This window comes from Chrysoperla carnea, chromosome 2 (genome assembly GCF_905475395.1).
Source record: "Chrysoperla carnea chromosome 2, inChrCarn1.1, whole genome shotgun sequence".
Taxonomy (NCBI): domain Eukaryota; kingdom Metazoa; phylum Arthropoda; class Insecta; order Neuroptera; family Chrysopidae; genus Chrysoperla; species Chrysoperla carnea.
The window spans coordinates 85350189-85372296 of NC_058338.1; the positions used below are offsets into that span (position 1 = coordinate 85350189).

The window sequence follows — 22108 nt, forward strand, 5'->3', positions numbered from 1 at the left end:
AGTTGATACCAAAAATTCGCATCCGATTATACTGCATTAAAATGAGGACTCGTGCAAAGTACTACACTTAACTGTTGGTTCGTGTGTTTAGGTAATTGCATGAGAAATATTCTACTATTCACCCTGTACAAATTCTATCGATTACTTATTATTTTATATTTTTTAATCAATACAAATGATAACTAGCTAACAATAATAATAATATTTTCTGAATACAGTAGAATCTCGATAACTTAAACCTAGGTAACATAAAAACCTCTGTTACTTCAAAAAATACTATGTTCCCTTCCCATCAGAGCAAAAAACCTCTATAACTTAAAATACGCAACCTCTATAACTTAAATAAATAATCTCTGTATAGGCCCTCAGTAACTACATAGAAACATGTACATTGTACATACCTCTATATTAACTAGGGTACATAGAAACATGTACATACCTCTATATTAACCTTTACCTAACATAGACCCTTGATAACTTAAAACCTCTATAACTTAAAATATTTTGTGTTTCCCTTGGACTTTAACTTATCGAGGTTCTACTGTATTATGAAAACAATTTGTAATGATACCGAAAAATAATATTTCAAATTGAGTTTATTCAAATTAAATATTTTTAAACCAAAATTTGCAAAAATGTTTAATTTTGATAAAATTGTTTAATAATGTGTCACTCCGCATATTGTTTATTTTACTCAATTTAAAATAATTATAGGTTTTTTTTATATGAAAACGAAATCCGAATTTATAAATTATATCGTAGAGCCAATTTCGTTTTTCAACTGAAAGCATTTCCTATCATATGAAAAGCTTAATATTTTCTTGAAGTTTCAATTATGCTTCTTTATACAAATTTTTATTTAGAAAAATATTCTTTAAAGTGCTTTTTCTACAGAAGATAATTCTAAAAACGAAATAGCACTTTCTTGTCATTGTTTTTTCAGCAAAAGAGAAAAACTCTATTACTGTGTTTATGTTGAAATGACTTATTTGCACTTAAGACTTATATCTATTTGTTAACTTTATAGGGAATATTCATGAAATTTTGGTTCAAATATTATTTTTCCGTAACTTTATTGGATGGACATTTCAACTAAACCATTAACAAATTCAGTCAGGAAATTTAAAAATTTCTAAAATGGAAATTCAAATTTTTAAACAGACGTGACAACATAGTACTGGCTTCTAAAATTTGTTGACATACTGTATGGTATTAATTACTTATATTTTCTATGGTATTCCATTGAGTTATATTATTCTACAACTTTTTATTAGAAAACTTAATAATAACGAGTGTAAATTCTGTGTTGTAAATTCATTTTTTTTTTAAAGTGTAAATTATACATTGAACTGTCGCCAATTGACAGGTCACATATTAATACGTCATCAACAGAGAGCGCCAAAAAATTGCGTTTAAATATCTCAAAATTATACTATATTTTAAATATTTTTTTACACTCAATTACAGCATTTTTAAGCAGTATTTATATTTTTTACCATGGTATAACGGTGTAAACAATGAATTAAAAATATTTAAAAAAAATTACATGAATATTCCCTATTTAATAGTGTTCCAAATATCTGTGTACTTTGATGTTATAAATAAAAATATTATGAAATTTCATTTATAGTAGTACACTCATATATTCTATGATGAATTTTTTTAAAATGTATTGTAAAAAAATAATAATCCGAATCCTACACGAAAAAAAACTTGAAAAAAAATGATAACTTAGCTCCATCATTGAAGTCATATTTTCCCCTCTTTAAATTTCTTATCAAAAAATTTATTTCCCATTTCAATATGTCATTTTTTTGAAGATATTAGAAACATACAATATCTTCATAAAAAAAAGCTTTGGAATAGTTGGGAAATTGGGAAAAACACATCCTTGAAACTAACCCAAGCTAAATTATCAAGCGTTATTTGAGGTAGCTGTACAGATGTCATATAGCTGTACATAGCCATAAAAGCCACGAAATACATAATATTTCGACATAACAAAGGGAAAAGGGGGTTTGTTGACCCTTCCCAATAGACAAATTCTTGATACTAACTAAACTTGCATACCAATTTTCAACACTCTAGCACAATTTGGGATGGCTCTATTGGAAATCCCCCCAAATTGATAGATCTAATTTCTATATATCGAATTTCTTCGCATGTGAACAAAAAAATGTAGCTGAGAATACTCCGAAATAATACCTATCCCTATAACATATAATAAACCTATATATCTTTCCGTTGACCTTCGATAAAGTGCATAAGTCTGTATTTGTGGAAAGAAAAAATGTCTAAAAATAACAAAATATAGAGAAAATTTATTGAAGATTTCAAATAATGATTCATTTTTACATTGTCTTATTCACAGACTTACAAGTATATTATGATTGTGTCATTAGAAGCCAAAATATAGATATTACGAAAAAGTTGGTTTAAGATATTTTTTTCATAAAATCTATTTTATTTTATTTAATTAAAAAAAGATATTTATAACTTTGGCCAATTTATAATTGGTAGGAGAAATATAAATCACAGGTATTAAGAATAAAGCATACTTTTTCAAACATTTATTTTCACGATAACAATGTTTTTTACATTTCCTCATACAAACGAAAAAACTTTATACATAAATTCTGCTGATAATATTATTTATTTGACCAGAAAAAAATGCAATATCTACTCGAAATCGTAGAAAAAACCGTCAATGTTATTTATTTTAAACTTTGATAAAATATATCTTATTTAAGAATTGATGGTGTAAAACTGTTCGGCTTTTAAATGCTTTGAATTTTTCTGTTGTAAATTTTAGAGTGGAATTACTGAGAAGAAGAATAAAAATCTAATTACTTTCCTGTGCTTCCATGGTAGAAAATTTAATAGAAATTCCAAAAATACATTATTCAACTGTTCTGCACAAACATTGTGGTCTTACTTACAACATATCTAGTTTATAATAAATAAGTCTAAAAATAATTCTAATCGTTATTTTGATCAAATCCACGCACCAAACACAATAAAATATTCTTTAAAATATGATAATCATTAAATTCAAAGAATTATATAATTAATCACTTGATGAAATAGTCTTTTTTTAAAACCAAAAATGGCATTATATCCTTGTTAATAATATCAAATTAAAAATTTTAAGAAACCCCCGACATAAAATCAGGTCTAATCGAATCGTTTGTGACATCGTAGTTTATAAACGGTTGAACTGATTTGGGATTTTTTTTCGAAAAGTAAATTTATCGAGAGTGTTTTTTGAGAGTGCTATTTTTGAAGATATTTTTGAGAGTGCTATTTTGATCTGCTCCTCCGTTTTAAAATCCTAAACTTGCTTTTATCTAGCTAAGAACACTCTCGATCAAATTACCTTTGAAACAAACAAAAATAATCAAAATCGGTTCATTCGATTAGGACGACGCCACTGGCAGGTACACAACGACGCCACAGGCAGGAACACAAAATACACAGATATACAGACATGTTAAACTTATAACACCCCTCTTTGTTAGTCGGGTGTTAAAAACAATATTAACCTAAAAAAAATTTAAAAAATTTTTGTATTAAAACTGTATTTTAAATAATATTTTAAATGAAATTACATCATACTTAACAAATTCACTCGAAATTTATTTCTTGCCTTTCCCTTTTTTGCCCTTCTTCTTTTTGGCTGCTTCAGGCCAAGGAAATCCACGTATTTTTAAACAATCTTGTACATTATGGCATGTGTAATAAGCATTTTCCATTGCGGCCTCCGAGAAGACATCAACATTACATCGACCTTTCGCACTACGACTTCCACCTCCACCACCTCCTCCACCTCCACCTCCCCCACCAGCTTTACGGGATCCCTTTTTCTTTTTCCCTTTCAAGCCTTTTTTTCCTTTTCCTTTTTTACCAGGCATTATGGTTTGTACTCATTGTTATTATAAATAAATTGTTTATAAATTATGACATACTGTTTATAGGATATTATCGATCAAACAAACTTGGTTTCGTAGACAACAATGCATGGGCTATCATGGTATAATATAACTTTACCAGGTGGCATTCATTATAGCTTGGTAAGTATGCTGTATGTTTCCACATACTAAAGATTTTTGCAGAAAAATACAAACAAATCCTTCGGGAACATATTAAGTAATGAGTAGATAGTTAATGGATTAATAGAATTTAACGTGTATTTTCATTATAAATAAATTTAAAAGTCTTTCACCAAATTTTAAAGAAAAGCGATTTTTATTTAATTAACACAAATTTCAATGGAAAATAAAAATGAATGTGGAAATTATACTTGTGCCCTTCTTACTCAAACATAATCCAATGAAATAATTTTGACAGGAAAAACTGTTTTGCTTTTTCCATAAAGAAGCTTTTTTCATAAAACTCTGTGATTGTAAATAAGAAATTAAAAATAATTTGATCCTATATAGAAAACCTTTTCATTCTTGCGAATTTTAAGACATTACTTAAAAATATAAACAAACAAAAAAGTTAATTCAATTTATAGAAATGTGTATATCCATTTATAAACATTTCTTTTTACCTACATTACCAACTAAAATTTCTGAAAACTTCCTTTAATTCCTTGAATAACTTTTGGTTTTAATATTAAGCGGAGAGTCCCTTACAGTAAAACTGCACTTACACTGATTTCGAAATTTCGGATATGAATCAATGTTATTTAACAATAGGTACAATATGGAGTAAGCATTCCAGAGTTTATCTTGGCAGAAATAATTTTTATAGATATTTTTAATAATATAAAAAAAAAGTATTTTGCACTTATCATGGCAATTAAATTGTAAGAGGCCATTTTATTGTAAATTTTATCTATTTTCAGGAATTTTGTTGTGACAGCTCTTATCTTGGCAGAAAGGCCTGCCACGCCGATTTTTAATATACAAAGCGAAAAATATTTTTCCCTTAACGCGGAATTTTTTTTTTTAATTTGCTCGTTTTGAGTTCTTTTTTCGAAATATCTCGGTGTGACAGCTCAAGTAATTATTATTAGTAAAAAATAAAAAAAAAACCCACCCAACAACATTTCTGTCAGGATAAACCCTGGAATATCTAGTCCATATTGTACCTATCGTTAAATAGTATTGATTTATATGCAAAATTTCGAAATCCGTATAAGAGCAGTTTTCCTGTTACGGGCTCCAGGACTATATTCTTCAAGGTTCAGTTCTCTAATAAAGTTTTTAACTATAACAGAATATTTTACCCCGATTCCATTATAATAGTTTCCCACTCTCTTTTTTGGAAAGGAAAATGGTAAGTTAAAACCAAAATTTTAAAATATATTATTCATTAAACTAAATAATTTTAAGAAATTGTGTAAATTGCATTAGTCAAAAGAGAAGGGCTATTTCTGAAATTTCCGAAGTGTTCCGTTAATCTCTGAAAATTGTAATAATTTTTGGAATCGAAGAAGTTTTTGAACAGTTATTATTATTTAAAAATTTACGCCAATATCAGTTTAGCCACATGTTATGTTATCAAAATTCTAGAAAAAAAAACAAATAAAAAATGAACGATGCCAAAAATGAGTAGTTCAAATTGACTTCTCCACAACCTCCATATACAAATAAATTTGATGAAAAGTTGTTTTTACTGACGCACCTAACTACAATTTTTTTTCGAGATTAATATACGACTATAAAAGTACTATTCGAGTAATGTATTATCAATTCTTTTCCAGGTATTTGATCGACACATCTACTCACATATATTATTTAACAAAATTTTGTTGGTGGAATCTTAGAGCTTTGGTCAATATAAATTTTATAGGCCTTTTCATCATGTCATAAGCGCAAGTTCAGAGTTTATTTTTTCGTACTGACAGCAATAAGTAGGAATAAGATAGAAGATATTTGTTATTCATTTTATCACATTGGTTATAAATCATTTAGTACGAAACAAATGTGAATCGTGATTTTAAAATGAAAAGCCCTATTGACTTTCTTCCTTAACTCTAGCAGGTCCTGAAATAGGCATTCAGCCTGGCTACACTCTTTGTTATATGGGCCCATTTTTCTCCATTGTAATCGTATATCTCTCTTTAAAGATAATGTTTGTAGCCCAAGTCGAAATATTATACTGCAAAATTATTTCTCTCATTATATGGATTAACTGTGTGGTTTTTCTAAAAAGATCTATGTTCTTATTGTAATAATGCATACGATATTTATAGATGTAAGAAATTGTTATTAAAAGTAAAACTAATCTATTTTCTCAATTTCTAAGAAACAAAATATCTGTAATTATAGATTTATATATTTTTGAACAGAATCCAAATAAATATTACATTATTATTTCATTAAGTAGGTTGTTGTGTTTTTTTTTTTTATTTACTTGTTTTTCAACCGTAATTTTCCAAAATATTCCATAACCAATAAACATTGAATGAGGATGCATAGAAACAACTTCTGTATTATCCAAAAATAAGTTTTTGTCATTGTTCGAGAGTACATAGATCGTAAACGATTATCTAAAAATCGTATTTGAATCATTCAAGACTATGTTCAAACGATTCGTTTTATAAGATCTCCCCCACAAATTCTAATTATAAATTTGAAATAGGTCATCGTTTGTACGAAAATATTGTTCGAAAATACTCACTTAAAGTTATCTATCGAAACTATAAATATATCCCAAAATATCAACTTGTAGAATATATTTTGTTCCACAGGGAACTTTTATAGTTGTTTTAATATTGGAAGTAAAACTTTTAGAAAAAAATGGCTCCAACATTAAAAATTACTTTTAAAAATCCAGAAGAAAATCGTCATGCCGGTGATATTCAGTGTTTATTATGTCATAATGGGAAAGTTTACAGTGGAGGTGAAGATGGTATTATTAAGGTAATGTACCAAAATTTTATAGATTGTTCTAGAATTCGTTTATAATAAACAAAATTACAAAAATTCGATAAATAATAATCTACATTGCTTAAAAATAATGAATATTTCTATGTGTAAAATAAAAAACAAATTCCGAAATTTATATTTAAATAAAATGGATTTTTGTAAGGCATTGGCCTAATAATATTTTTATTTTACCAATGTTAAACGATAGAGTCTAGATTTTTCCTTTTGTCTTAGTAATAACACCCTATTTTGTTGTTTAGGGGTGGGAGTTTTCAAGACCATTAATGTGTTTGTTACATTCCAGTTTTTGAAAACTTGATGACGTCGAAATTGATACAAAATTTTGTTTTATAATTTCGTTTTTGACAAATATTTGAATGGTAACAGCGAATTAACGTTTTTCGATTTTTGAAATATTTTCTCTATAAATTTTTATCAAAATTAAAAATATCTACATCGACCGCGTTAAAAATTGACAACATTCCATTCACAGCCAGACAAAACGCTCGCTCCTAAACACAGAATTTTTTTTAAATGTTAAACATATTGAAAACATATTAACATACATACATTCATGAGACTTGTTATAGTGGTTCGGCTGGCATGGAACTAGTCAACTAGTCTACTAGGCAATTTGTATGACGTAAATGTAATAAAATGCTCTAAAAATAACAATAAGTGTCAAAAACCAAAATTTTTTAATGTTTTCTTTTTGCAAAGCGTCGTAAGATAATGTTATTCTTTGCATAAACAGAATCTGTGATAAATTTTCTTCTTGATGAAAACATTTTTGAAGCTTATTCACTGATTAAATTTTGTACAATTAACATTATTGTTAATTGTACAAGAGTTCTTCCATCAAGGGACTTTGAACTGTCATTTATCGCAGAAAAAAAAGAACATTTACCGTACTTGCTCAAACAACCAAACCCCTTTAGTAGACAAATAAAAAAATTTTGATATTTTGAAAATACTTTGATTGAACTAATTTTGTTGAATTTTAAGATAAAAAGTGACAAAAAGCTAGATTGTACATGGGATTAAATGGAAAATATAAATCGATATTTCTCAAAAAAAATATCGTTACCTACATTTGAAACTTGAACCAGTTAATAATATTTTAAACTGTTAACAAAATTTCCAAAAAAATTTTCAATTTTCTATTTATTTAAAATTTACTTACGGTTACTAAAATAGGTTAAATGAATGGCCGTCCTTAAATTATAAAAAGACAATACCAACTTATCAAGAAATTTTAACATTTTAAGGTTTGGAACGGTGCTGATTTAAAATATATTGCTGAATTCCAAGCACATCCAGCAGGTGTATATGCTTTAGCGGCCATTGGTAATGATTTGTACTCATCGGGTAATGATTCCAAAATTAAAGTATGGGATATTAATACAAATGCATTAAAATCCACAATGCACAGTGGAGAAGCTGATGTTATATCAATGTATGTCGATGGAAATAAATTGTATGCTGGGGATGAGAAAGGATTTGTAAGTACCTACGATAATTTTTAGTCTCGTTACGCTTAAAACAAGTGAAGTTAAGCAATCTCCGCAGGGCCGGATTTAAAATTCTACCGCCCTGGGGCACTGAAGAAAATGCCGCCCTATGACTGAAATTTTATTTTAACAGTTTTGATATCTTATTGGAAATAAATTAATTAAACTATTTTAATAGTTTTCACTTAAATTTCCTATATTATAATATACAAAATTTTAATTTGATACATAATGCATGAATTATATTTCTTGAAAGATAAAATGTTTATTTAAAAGAATTAGTTAATTATATATTGTATAGAAAATGTTTTCTCACTTTCCAAATTTTGCCGCCCTAGAAAATTTGCCGCCCTGGGCACTAGCCCCGATTGCCCCTAGTGTAAATCCACCACTGAATCTCCGACGCAAAAGTTTTAGTTGTTTCAGGTACGAAACCCTAACCTTGCACTTGAAACATAGCTAGGAACACACTCCATTAAATAACCTTTCAAACAAGACAAAGTAGACAGATAGACGCATACACATAGCGATCAAATTTATAACACCCATCTTTTAGTTTCGGGGTTCAAAAGTAAATAATTGGTAGGGCGTTCAAAAGTAAATAATAAGCTGAGAAATGATAAAAAAGGGATGGGGGGCTTTAACTTCTGGTCAAAAAAAGTTTGAAGCGTTTCTTACCAAAAAAATTCCTCAGCAGGTGTGATGAAAATTTGATTTGAGATCTTGGGTCATTTTTTTAAAGTTATTTCCAACCGAGTAGTTTGATCAATTCCATTATTCGTTAGAGAAGAAGAAAAAGTAAAAAAAAATCAAACATTTCTCGAAATTTGTATCAATTCTAAGAATGATTTAATTTTCCAAAATGTAACTTCAGAGTTTTTACTAACTTTAGCAATAGGTGAAATTATATATCATCAGAGTTTTTTCGTATTTTTAAGGATTTGAATATGATGGGAGCGCAGGGAAAACTAACACATATGTATTTCTGCATTAGTAATTTTACAATTTTTTACTTCCTAGCGCTTCCACAATCAAAAATTAAAAATATTCTAAAGAAATTGTATATTACGACCCAACCATTATATCACATACGCCAGGAAATCCATCATTCTGGTCGTGGATTGAAGCCACAAAATGCGCTCTTCCCGGAGAGAAATGCGTCTGTGAAAATTGTACTTTTGGCAAAGGAGAAAAATATTTTAAAATATACTTAACAAAGATTTTCAGATTAATGTAGAGAGTTTTTTTTTTTAATTATTTGGTTCTTTATTAATACTTCATCTAGCGACGAGAAAGCTAAATATAGTTTGATGTTGGACACACTTGTGTGGAGCGCCTGATGCATGATACAATATAGTGCTGCTATCTTACATGATTTGTTCTAACATCAAATAGAAATCTGACTAAGTGTATTTAATGTATAAGTTGTTCTATTTTTATAACTTAAAAAAATTATATTTTTTATTTCAGATTGGAATTTACCAAAATAACCAATTAATTAATCATTTAAATGTGGTTGAAGAAGTTAAAGGTCTTGTTGCAACTGGAAATTTAGTTTACTCTGTAAGAAATTTAGATGTAACCGCCACAGAACTTCTTGCAAGTAAGTATTCCAGTATTCTATCTTTAAACAACTTTTGAACAAGTGTTATAAACTTTAATTTTTTCCCGGGATAGGTGGAGATGGAAAATTCACAATCAAGACCTCTATTGAAGGACGTGCCCCATTAGCTCTAGTTGGTGGTCGGTTATGTGCGTGCACACGTGACGGAAAAAATGTTACCGTTCATCACATCAAAGAGGGCGGTCAATTACAATTATTCTGTACAATCACAGTGAGTATACAAAAAGTATTTATACTAAAAAATTACATGTGAAAGCAACGGGGATATAGCTCAGTGGTAGAGCATTCGACTGCAGATCGAGAGGTCCCCGGTTCAAACCCGGGTGTCCCCTGATGATGATTTTTTTTTTAAATTTAATTTTTGTTTTAGGGATCAGATTTAATTTTAACTTCACTAGCATCTATTCAATTGGGCGGTGAATCTATTTTATTCAGTGGCGGTTTTGATAAGATTATTAAGAGATGGTCCGTTGGCGGTGATAAACCGTTACCTGGTGGGTGTGCAATTGTACCCACTGCAATTAATGCTATTTGTGTGGGACCACAAGGGCAAGCATATACTGGCGGTGCCTCTGGTCTTATTTGTCGTTTAGATTTGGTTTAATAACTTTTAAACATTTTTTGCAGGAACTAACAAAAATTATTTTTTTTTTTAATTATTTAAGTATTTATTTATTTATTTTATATTTTACTATAACATAATAATAAAGATTTTTAAGCTTTTGTATTTTTGTTGTTTTTATTTATCGTGCTTGATCAGAAATGAAATGGAAAACTTTTATTTGAGGAACTTCTACTATCAAGAGATAAGTAGACATTTTAGAATTTGTTTGAATTTTTCTGGTGGTAATCAGAAACAAAAATAGATTTTAAAAAAACCTACCTCTCAGAACCAAGTTTTTATTATACTCCCTTTCTTTGTAAAAATTTCGAAAATTTTAAAATTTAAAAGAAAATTAATTTTTATTTCTATTTTTTTATCGGCGCCATGAGTCTGAAAAATCCAAATTTTTTCGGCAGACAAGCAGACGATCAGACACTTCTATTTTAAAGAAAGAGTAAACATTTGTTTCATTTATCTAACAATAATATAAATAGTTTTTGATGTATTTCTAAAATCGCTCCGAAAAATCTTTTTTGAGTACGGTATCAAGTGATATCTCAGAAATTACTCGCCAAATAGTTAAATGAACGCTTTTTATAATTTTTTTTTGAATCAATTTTACATTATAAACTGACGTAATTTTTCGAATTTAATTTCGAAAAAAAAATTTGCAAAAAATCGAGAAAAAAATTTGTATCCGATTTCATTAAATCTCATAAGTAATTTTAACCCGAAGAGTACATATATCGAGTTTGTTTCAGACCCGTGCGCAAGATAGGGGTTTTGGGGTCATGAACCGTCTCATTGATAATCTGTCCACATATTTTATGAGACGCATTTCCACGAACGAAACAGATATCCATGCATATTTTAAGCTCGGTACATTCTTTGACTGTGTCTTTAAGTCGAGTACCTACTTCAAACAGAAAGCCTGAATCTTGGCGAGGCTATAACTAGCTGATACGCCGAAATATTTTGATTGAAAGAAGAGGAATCAATTGTTGGAGAAGAACTCAGGAAAATTTTTAAAACTTGAGCAATAGCTGCAAGGATATGACATAGAACAAAAGTTGACCCCCCCCCCCATCAAAGACAAATTTCTTAGATAACGGCTAAAATCGTGTGTGAGATCCATATCTCACACACGATCCATTTATCAAATGAATTAGGTTAAAATTACCATATATAAATCTTAAAATCGAAATTAACAAAATTTTCTATAAATGATGTAAATAATTCTCAACAAGTTTGGTTTGCAAGTTGAAAAGGTAAAATTTTGTAAAGTATAAAAATAATTCTAAAATCGAGTTAATTTGAGGATCGAATGAGTAGTGTCCGAGATACCGCCTAAAATCGTACACGGTAACGAAATTTCTAAAAGATTTCATTTTATTTCTCAAAAATTTAATTCAAAACCGAATTTTTTTTAAATAAGTGAATCATTAAATTTAAGTGGCAATGATTTTGTCTTTTTTATGAATGCTTGAAATGCTGGTTTTTTATAAAAATTTGGGAAAAAACTTTTCCAAATAGAATCAGGCAATTGTTATACATGATCGAAAAATAGACCAGAATATAGGGTACACAAGCCTTGGGATAGAAAAATAAAAAAATAAATGAAAATTTTTAATGTACATGTAATATATTGTTTGAAATGACAATGATACAATTTCCTTCAGTAATTTTATATATTTTTTAATTACAGTAGTTTTTTTTTTTTAAATATTTTTAATTGTTCTGTATAAGAAATAAATAAAAATTAATAATCATATTTTAATATGTAATTAATTATGTATAATATAATATAATTTTAATAATAACACAGCTAGTAGACACAATTTATTTATTGTTACAATAATTTACAATAATATTTTTTATTTACTCTTTCTATTTTTATTTAATTTTTTTTTTTTTTAAATTATTACGCAAAAAAAATTGGACATGATATTTTGGATATTTCGTTGATACCAACATAAATTAATTTAATTTATTTCGATAGTGAAAATAACTTTGTTTTGTACATCGGAAAAATCAAAATTGGTTGTTTTAGAAAGAACAATTAATGTTTCTTGGAATGAATGAAGTAATATGAAATAAAAATTAAGTATTAATAAATACCCTGTTTTAGTTAAAATTAAATAATTGTATGGTCTTTTTTGGAAATTAAAAATTGCAAAGTTTCAAAATTTTGGCCTTTGCGTTTCAAAATAAATCGAGCGTTTTAATTTACCGTTGAAATTTTTTTAAATTCACTTTCAAGAAAAAATTTTCTTTTTGCAAATAATTATATACTTTTGGGGATAAGCCTTATTAAAGATCTGGGATGCAGAGATCTTAAGTATATGCCCTAACTTCTCAAGAAAAAATCCTTAAAACTCAAAAAAAACTCGATTTGCGTCCAAAATTTGAATAAACTAAGGATTAAAAAAATGTAAACCAGAAAGAAATGAATTCCAGCCCAATCAAGTCTTGTGCTGGTTGGTTGGCAAAAAATATTAAATAATATTAATTAGTAACGAAATTTTATTCATTTGTTTTACAAAATATATATGGTATTTTGAATTCAAAAAATATTAATTTTCAGAAGAAAATGCTCCAAAAATACAACTATGAGGCCAAAGTTTTTTTTTGTAAATGAATTAAGTTTTCTAAGACTGCTTTCCATAAGAATTTCAATTATCGAAGCTTACCCACCCTAGATTATAATACAAAAACTGGTAAATAAATTATTCAGTACACTTTGTCGTTGTTCTTATAACTTGAAAAAATTTAAAATTTTGACAAGAATATAAATTTTTTTAATATTAAAATAAAATAAAAAAACAATTCAAAAAGGAAAAATACAAAAAGAAAAGTATCATGCAATATCAATTTTGATTTTTTATTAATTAATTAATTTATTTATTTACAATGTTTATTAATAATTATAATTATAATAATAATAGATAATTTTTTAATATATTTTGCACTTACATAAAGGGTACTTGGAATTTAAGGAAGCACCCGATACATCATGGCTTATTAATTCTTTAAATTATAATTGTTTATTATAAATTTTTTATAATTTATATACAAATTGTTTAATTTTTTTAATAATAATTATTATATTAATTATTATAACTTACAAATATTTTTTTATTGTAGAACAATAATTTTTTTAATTGATTTTTCTTTAATTTTTTTGTTTGTTTATATATAAATGTAAATAAATAACAATTCCAAATTAATATTTATTTAAAGTTTAATATTGAATTTTACAAAAATTATTATTACTTACGTTTATTTAAAATATAATATGACTAGTTTTTTTTTTAATCATTTTTTTTTATAAATAATGATATTTTCTATCAAATTATATATAGAATTTTTTAAGATTTTATTTACATTATGTTGAGAGAGGTTTAGGTTTTTTATGAGTTTCGTTATTTATGAATTATTTCCAGGATATGTGTAAAATTTCGAAGATTTATTTTTAAAATATACTCGTTTTGTTTTCGATTTCGCTACAAGATCTAGTTGGAAGAGATCATTGTTTTCAAGATAAGACCCGAGTTTTTTAAAGAAATTTTTAGAAGTGTACAAATTGCCAGAATATTATGCAGTTTTACATAGAAAATTTTAAAAGTAGAATAAATTATTTTTAATAAAAGGTTTTTCGTAATATTTTCTTATTTTTTGTTTATACAATTAGAAAAATAGAAAAGTTCCATTTCATTGTTATGGATAAGACAAATGAAATTATTTGCAATAATTAACGTTTTTCGTTCTATTTTCCCGCCTAGTCGATGTAAACAATACGGGATTGGTCTGCAGTAGCTCGTGTCGCCATGTTGCCAGTCACGAAAGAGATTTTGTTGAAGCAACAGGTTACTATTTTTTAATTTTTCGTCCTAAGAAAGGTTAAGTTTCTTTCTTTTATCCATAAAAAACGCACACCCCCGTTTGGTTGTCTTATAATAGGTGGTGGAAAATACAATGGCAGTATAATAAGTCTCCAGAAAAGGGGTTTTCAAAAGTCAAATATTTCTAAAAGTTAAAATTTTTGTAACCTATAATTTTCTTTGCATGACAACGAACTGTACAAACTATGAAGGATTGTGTACCTATTTTGTCTTTCCAACTCGAATTATACGCTTTTTATAGTATTATTAATTTAGGTGGGCCTTAAATGCCGCAGGTACTTTAATTGAAATTAACAATCACAATCAATAAGTGGTCGCTTCGAATATCCGGTAATGAAAGGAAAACATATTTATACTTTAGCCAATAAAGAGCTACATTTGGATGGACAACGTTAGTACTCGTTTTCCTGATTAATTTTGAAAGGGTATCCTAAATTGTCAAAATAACTTATTTTAAGTTTATTTTTTTATTCGAAATTTTTTACCCTGCCATTATTTATTCTTTGATTAAAATAGAAACTCATAAAATAGACCTAGTGTGTAAATTATTATTGAATACTCAAATTTTAGAAAAATTTTATCATAATATAAATTCATTGTGGAGATACAAAACATTTTGGAAGTATTAATAATTACTTATGTTGTTATGAAAAAACTTTTCTCAGTTTTGAGTACTTGAAATTGTGGAAATTTATTGTGGATAACATCATAATAATACAATCTTAGTTCTTACTTGCATGCACTGAGCTGTTCAAAAGAATGTTAAAAATTTGAATTAATGTCTGGTAAAATGCTTAAAATTGATACAACCTGTGTTCTGTTTCGATTAAAGTGTACAAACAATCTTTATACGCCTGTTTAAACGGGGTTTTCGAAGATAAACGCTTCCTTCTACATAGGTATGAACAGATCACAAAACTCCAATTGGGTTGTTGAATAAAAAATAATAATTAATTTTTGTATTTTATGCCAATTCTTTATCATAAATAATATTGAAATTTGCCAAGGAAACCTTTTTAAAATCTATGCATAAAGTTAATTAAAAGGAATAAAATTTATTAAGTAATTCACAGATTCCAAACGTTTTTTGGGGCACAGTGTATTATGTTCGTGGCGTAGTAAATGTTAAGATACAAAAACCCATAAAAATATAAACTTTCTCATGTATGTCAATCGATGTTCTCCTAGACACAGAGTTACTGTTGCTCCATTTTCCAAATTCCTTTCCCGGCGATTTTCTTTTCGGTATTATGTACGATATTACAAAGAAATAAAATTTGAAATAACTGACATTAATATTTTTTTCAAAAATTCAAATGTTTCTGCTATAAAACTGATCGTTTTACTGTAACTCCATCTACTGAGTAAGTAACTAAACTGTTAATTGAAATTGAATGCATAATGTTTTTTGATAAACAGGATATCTTTTTTTAGTTTAAGGTTTTCAAGCTCAATAAAAAGCTCCACTGTATTCCATAACTGGTAATCGATAAATGAACACTTTAAATTAAAAAGTTATTATTGATTAAAAAAGTAACATTTTTTGCTCAAAACATTTTTCCAAAAACCGTACAGTATAGGCAAAAACGGACTGAATGGTTTTATCCAAAATTGTTTCTTCGTATCAAAATTGAAAAATTTCGTATAATTATTTCTGTAAAATCTACGCACTCTTCGAAAAAAATTACTAATCCAATAAAGTGGTTTGTTTTTCTATAAATACCATTTTTGTTCAAATTGCATGAACAAACGCACAAAAAGCTACGTTTTAGAGGTATCAATTACTTTCTAACCTATTCGGTTTACAAAAAAATGTTTGCTTATTTATAAAGAACAACTGTCTAATTTTAAAGCGTTCATCGTATGTTTGTCAGTTATGAATCAGAGTGAGGCTTTGATTGAACCTGAAACTTAGATCGAGTTCGATTCCGCTATAAGATGTGTGCCTTTGAAACTAACACTTTTCGTTTGAAGCGCATTTGCCTCGATTAATTTTATTTATCGAGTTTCAAGCATTCGTTAATAATTAAAAAAATTTCGGTTAGTATTTCTAACAGTTCAGGAAATTAATTAATTTTTAGCACTTTAGACTTCAATAACTGATAAACAGACAGTTTCTGGAATTTCAGGACTGCATTGGACCAGTATTCTTTCGATTGATTTGTAGTATTATGATTGAACAATGTTTAAGATGAAATATTTAAAAATGAAAATCATTTTGTGATTAATTTTTACAACAAAATTAATTATCTTTTATTGTAAAAAAAAAAACCTGAAGCTATTTAGCATAAAGCTATTTTGTCATAAAAAACCGGCTTATCTTTTATTTCATTTCATCAATTATTGTTTTCAACATTTTTTCAAGTGCGTATTATTTATTTTTTAAGTAAATTTTTTTTAAAATTTATCATAATTAATGTGCATTTAACCATTTGAAAAGAGGAGGGTTGATTTATTTTTTTAAATAATTATAGCTTATTCAACATTTTTTATTCTTGGTTGGACGTTGTAGACATATTAAAAAGTAAATAGTTTATAATAATTATTAATTAAAAGGAACAATGTATTTTTTAAATTTATTTATAATAATTATAATATTCAAAATAAAAATATATATATTCATTTTTTTGTCATTTTATTTATATTAATTTTTATTTTTTGATTTTTAGATACCATAATTTTATTTAAAAGAAGATAATTTTTGCACAGACGTAGTTTTTTACAAAAACTATGAAAAACTTTTAAAAAATTGATACTATTTCTTTTTCAGGGGCTAAACGTGGGTATTTTAAGTTTTACAAGACAAAATATTTATTCATTTTTTTTTTTGCGTTTGCTGCAAAAGATCGAAAGAAATCAAAATATTTAAAAATTCCCATTTTTCAATTTCCCACTAATTACTGTAGAAAGCCATTCAAAACTATGAATCGGATTGAATGAGAATGAATCAGCACTAAAATAATGTTTTCGCAATTCATTTAGCATTTTTTCCAAGTAAAAATTTGTTTGCGTATTAATAGAAAAATAAAATTTTTTTTCCGATTAACTTCCATCCAAAATTATGAAAGTTTTTCAAAAGGATTGAAGACGAAACTCAATTCATGGATGATGGGTTCATGAATGATTCTATATTTATTCAATAGAAAATAGTTTTAAATGTTTTATGAAAGTGGCATACTATGGCATTTCGAAATTTCGAAATGCTAGTGTAGTCTATCTTAAAATCAATCGATCGATTTAATTTTTTTACCACGGTTGAAGAGAGAATTGATGTCCTTTCAATTAAGGTAACACAAGGTGGTTAGTGCCATTTGAAATTGCAAAATTGGGGTGGGTGTGTGTAAGGGAATGAAACCTGAAATTCTCTATATAATATTTTGAACTTCCTTCTCGATATCTTAATTGACGTGTTTTCACTCAAAACAATAATCAAATCAGGTCAAGATCTATTAAAGGTGGACACCTTCCATCTTCTGTGCAGTTTATTTTAGGAACTAACCGATCGAATTAATTTTTTTTATCGTGGTTGAATAGAGTTTATGCTTTTAAAATGAGGTATAACTAGGTAGGGGGTGCCATTTCTAATTTCAAAGTTGGGGTGGCAAGGTGTGTAGGCATGAAACCTTAAATTCTCTAGGTTTCATTTTTGAACTTAGTCCTTGAGATCTAAATCGACGTGTTTTCACTCAAATCAATAATCACATCAGGTTAAGAGTTATTAAGAGAGGGTACTTTGGAAATGAACACACAGTATTATTTGGAGTGTTATGTGTCTAGAAAAAAAAATCACAAATCAGGTTTTGTGATTTTTATGTTTGTCAGTTTTTGTGTTTTTGTGATCAACTAACCACAGCCACCGAAATAAAAATTTTGATTAGAACATTGAATAAATATTTTGCCGTTTTATATTTTATACTTTTTGAATTTACAAATGAATTTATTGTCTGAAACAGCATTTTCGAAAAGTTGAAGATAATGAGAATCTTTTAAGAATTAAAAAGTTTATGGTTACATTGGCATTGGCTCTAAAATTACCAGAAAACGACTAAATAAATTATATAAAAAAATGGTAACTAAATAAATGTTCACAATAAAAAAACTACGAACTGTGCTAATATTATTATCATAGCACCATTACAACTCTCCCACCCTGATGCTGTTGTGCATGATTGCTCTGATGTATTTCGGGGCTATCGGAAGGACCAGGTGATATATTATTTGCCACAACAGCACTTGGTGGTTCTGGTTTAACAATATCACCCACAGTCTGCCATACCGTACTACTTCCATCGTGGTGATGATGTAATTGTGAGGGAGGCTGAGGTTGGGATATTTGTGGAGGTGGGGGAATATGTTGATGATGATTATTTGTTACACCCATATCATTATTTACAATTACATTTGGAGTATTAGGATGTGATGGAGGTGATCGACTATTACATGATGAATTCGATGAGCTATGTTGTTGAATATTATGATTCGAACCACCACTACCCCACATTAAAACTGTCTGACGTGGTATCACTTCCTGGTGGTGATGATGGTGCGAATGATGGTGAGGATGATGATGTGGTGAATAATGTTGTTGAGTGTGATATTGTGGACTTGCATCTTCCATTTTGGTAACCGGTGATATTGAATGATCATTATGTATCGTGGTAACATTGCCTATATTGTTATCCACACTGATTGGAGATGTCTTTTGATGATACTTATTTTTGTGCGTTTGATTATCGGTTGTTAACGGTGGTGTCATTACTTGTACCGGTTGAATAATACCACTGGATGGACTTACTGAATATGGCCATGATACATCTATACATTTATTATTTGGTGGCGCTGTTGCAGTGACAACATAACCTCGTGAACTGTCAACATACGTTGCATATTTATTGCTTGTAGGATCTACAACTTGTTGACATGAATACAGTTTATCGTCAACTCCAACTGGCATCACAGCCGTACGACTTGGTATCTGATATGGACTATGATGGCTAGTTGGAGTGGCAACGTCGTAAGTAGGTACAGCACATGTTGTGCCTCGAGGATCTAAGAAACCATTATACGCAGGCGTGGCCGTTGTATGATGAAACTCCGGGTAATAGGAAGTTAAAGGTCGATACTGATGATATAAGTTATCAGTGGTTGCATAACCAGCGGTTGCTGGGTATAAACTATGCTGGAAATTTGCTGAGTATGAAGTTAAACCATGATTTACATCCGCTGTTGGAGTTGTATATGACCCTGTATACATGTTATATGCGGCCGCTGCCGCTGCATCCGGTGCTAGGTAATCAACAGTTGGCATTGGATTTGGAATAGGTGTTGGTGGGGGAATTGCGGTGATATTTGTTGGTGTAATTTGTCCGTTGGAAGTTGTTGATGATGATGCAGTGGATAATTTACGTTTGGTTCGACACGTTGATAGAAAATCACGTAACTGTGTTTTATATCGACGATTTACGCGCGGTGGTGTTGTTGAATTGGAATGTTGGTTACTTGTTGATGGACTATTCGTTGATACTAATTGATCTTGTTCCGTAAAGTAACTATTTGTTAATCCTGCATCTAAGTAGCTCACTTTAAAGTCCATTGTTCGTTTGCCTAATAGATCTCGCCCTTCTTCTTCCCTGTAAAAACAATATTTATTAGTTAAATAAATTTTATATACTTTAAGTTTACGTTATGAACAATTTTACGTTGATGATTGTTATATATTTTAAAAAGGATCGTGCCTAGCTGATACAGGGTTATCTTCTTAGACAACGATGCAGCACTTTTGCAGGCAATGAGTACCTAGCCCTTCATATATCAAAATTTTAATTTTTACATTAAACGATGGGTGATATAAAACTATTGAAGTTCAGAAATCACTTCGGGAAAGGCGGTAACCTTTGTATTAAATTTTATGTGTTATTGGCCAAACTCTTATATTGAGGGTATAATGTCTACGATTTTTTATTAATCAGGTCAATTACTATTAATGTATAATTTTACCAAAACCGGAGGTAACAAATCTTACCGCCTATTGAAATGTACTTAAATGTAATGTATATTGGATCTTGGGACCTATATATTATTACCAAAACACAAGAGCTAAACGAACTTTTTATTCTTAACTGATCAAAACTTGAAAATGTTTCGCCGAATACTAACTTCAAAATATTTAGACTTCTGTTGTTTAATCTGTAACAGATCACTGCTCTAATAATACTCCCAACAAAGGTTCCATGATCGTAGGGTTCGGTGTGCAGCTCCATCGTGTTTTAATAAAAGGTTGTATCTCTTAAGGTTTTTATTCTATTTTAAACTCTGTACCGTAATAATCAGAACAAAAGAGTCTAATTCGAAATATTTTTTTAGTAATGAATCATCGGCAGCACAAACTGAGGCATTATTCAAATAAACTTGACATTTTGCAAACACCGATACAATAATTTACTTTCTTTTTTTTTTTTTTTTTCCGAAAATAACACAAGACGATACAATTTAGATGTTTCGATACCAAAAAACTGAAATTGGATGTGTCAATTAATTTGTATTTTATACCTACGCGTTCGGTATAAATTTCAAGTGGCGTCTCTGTGCGATTTACGATAAATTAATCATTAAAAACAGCCCTTTTTACATTGTGGTATATCAAAAAGTCGTAATAAATGTTGATTTTTTAGTTAATAAGCGCTTTTAAAAATGTTTTACCATTTATATAAAAAACTTTTATCAATATTACTCAAGTTTTAAGCTTTAAAGTCATACCAAAATTAAGAACTGTGCATACAAATGAAAACCTTTTTTTGGTAAAAATACTGACTTTGATTGTTGTTTTTTTCAAAAAGCAGTATAAAAGGATGCTTAATCGATAAATAAAATTTCAAATTTTTTGGATTATTTTCATTTTTTCGCTATTGTCGAAATACCTTAAATAAAAAAAGAGCAAAAATATCTACTTACATTAATGGACGGTGTGTACTAATTACAAAATCTGGTTTTGAATTTTTATAGACTAATCTAGAACTGGTCTGTAACCATTGCCATTGCCCTTCTTTGGTTTGGAATCGATATGCAATCATTCCGGAAGCACCAGTTTTTAATACTAAAAAAAAAATGAATATAAGTCTAAATTTTCAAAATTATTTTTCTTAAACTTACATTCTTGATGGGCACTAGCAACATATGCTAAATCGTCATAATGCACTAAATCATATCCACCCATATTAGCTAATTCGGAATCGGAATATCCCAATAACATTTTACCCCGTTGATCCATTGACACTAATGATAAATCCAATTTGTGTTTACTTTTGAACATTACTTCTTTTTGTGGAATTTCTAATAATGATGGCGGACCAAAAGGTGTACAAATTGCAAATAAAGCTAATGGAGGTTCTTCTGATTTACGATTTTGTCCATGTAAAATTTTAACTCGCCCTCTTATATCCAGCCTCTGTAAAAAAAATTTAAGTTTAAGTTCTCAATCACAAACCAAATTAAGTCCAACTAAAGTCCTCATAAAAGGATTTTTATCTATAATTTTTATAATTTGGTCTATTTGTTAGGTTTTCGGTATCCCCAAAAAATTATCGAGATTT

The 22108-nt window shown here is 28.4% G+C and overlaps 3 protein-coding genes and 1 non-coding gene across 4 annotated transcripts in view; 2 read left to right on the forward strand and 2 right to left on the reverse strand.

The window, feature by feature from the left end:
* Nucleotides 1–3635: 3635 nt before the first annotated feature.
* On the reverse strand, nucleotides 3636–3911 carry LOC123293825 (small lysine-rich protein 1). The gene has a single exon (XM_044874760.1). The coding sequence runs from the start codon at nucleotides 3909–3911 to the stop codon at nucleotides 3636–3638; it is 276 nt and encodes a 91-aa protein (XP_044730695.1).
* Nucleotides 3912–6666: 2755 nt separating this feature from the next.
* Nucleotides 6667–10660, forward strand: LOC123292413 (F-box/WD repeat-containing protein sel-10). The gene is made up of 5 exons (XM_044873063.1): nucleotides 6667–6872; nucleotides 8147–8380; nucleotides 9860–9992; nucleotides 10067–10224; nucleotides 10384–10660. Exons 1-5 carry the CDS (start codon nucleotides 6750–6752, stop codon nucleotides 10615–10617), a joined length of 882 nt encoding a protein of 293 aa, XP_044728998.1. The 5' UTR covers nucleotides 6667–6749; the 3' UTR covers nucleotides 10618–10660.
* On the forward strand, nucleotides 10274–10345 carry Trnac-gca. The gene has a single exon. It is a non-coding gene; the product is annotated as a tRNA-Cys (tRNA).
* A 7982-nt stretch (nucleotides 10661–18642) lies between the features above and the next one.
* Nucleotides 18643–22108, reverse strand: part of LOC123293005 (aryl hydrocarbon receptor protein 1) — a 32094-nt gene continuing 28628 nt past the window's right edge. Inside the window, exons 3-5 of the mRNA XM_044873719.1 lie at nucleotides 21669–21963; nucleotides 21471–21612; nucleotides 18643–20149 (exon numbers count right to left, since the gene is read on the reverse strand). Of these exons, the coding sequence (XP_044729654.1) occupies nucleotides 18643–20149; nucleotides 21471–21612; nucleotides 21669–21963 (1944 nt within the window). The remainder of the gene's footprint in view (nucleotides 20150–21470; nucleotides 21613–21668; nucleotides 21964–22108) is intronic.

Bases quoted from the DNA above. Each gene is read 5' to 3' on its own strand.
- LOC123292413 (XM_044873063.1), top strand. From the start codon at position 6,750: ATGGCTCCAACATTAAAAATTACTTTTAAAAATCCAGAAGAAAATCGT. The intron at 8,381-9,859 runs GTAAGTACCTAC...TTTTTATTTCAG, and splicing joins CTGGGGATGAGAAAGGATTT to ATTGGAATTTACCAAAATAA. The intron at 10,225-10,383 runs GTGAGTATACAA...TTTTTGTTTTAG, and splicing joins AATTATTCTGTACAATCACA to GGATCAGATTTAATTTTAAC.
- LOC123293825 (XM_044874760.1), bottom strand. From the start codon at position 3,911: ATGCCTGGTAAAAAAGGAAAAGGAAAAAAAGGCTTGAAAGGGAAAAAG.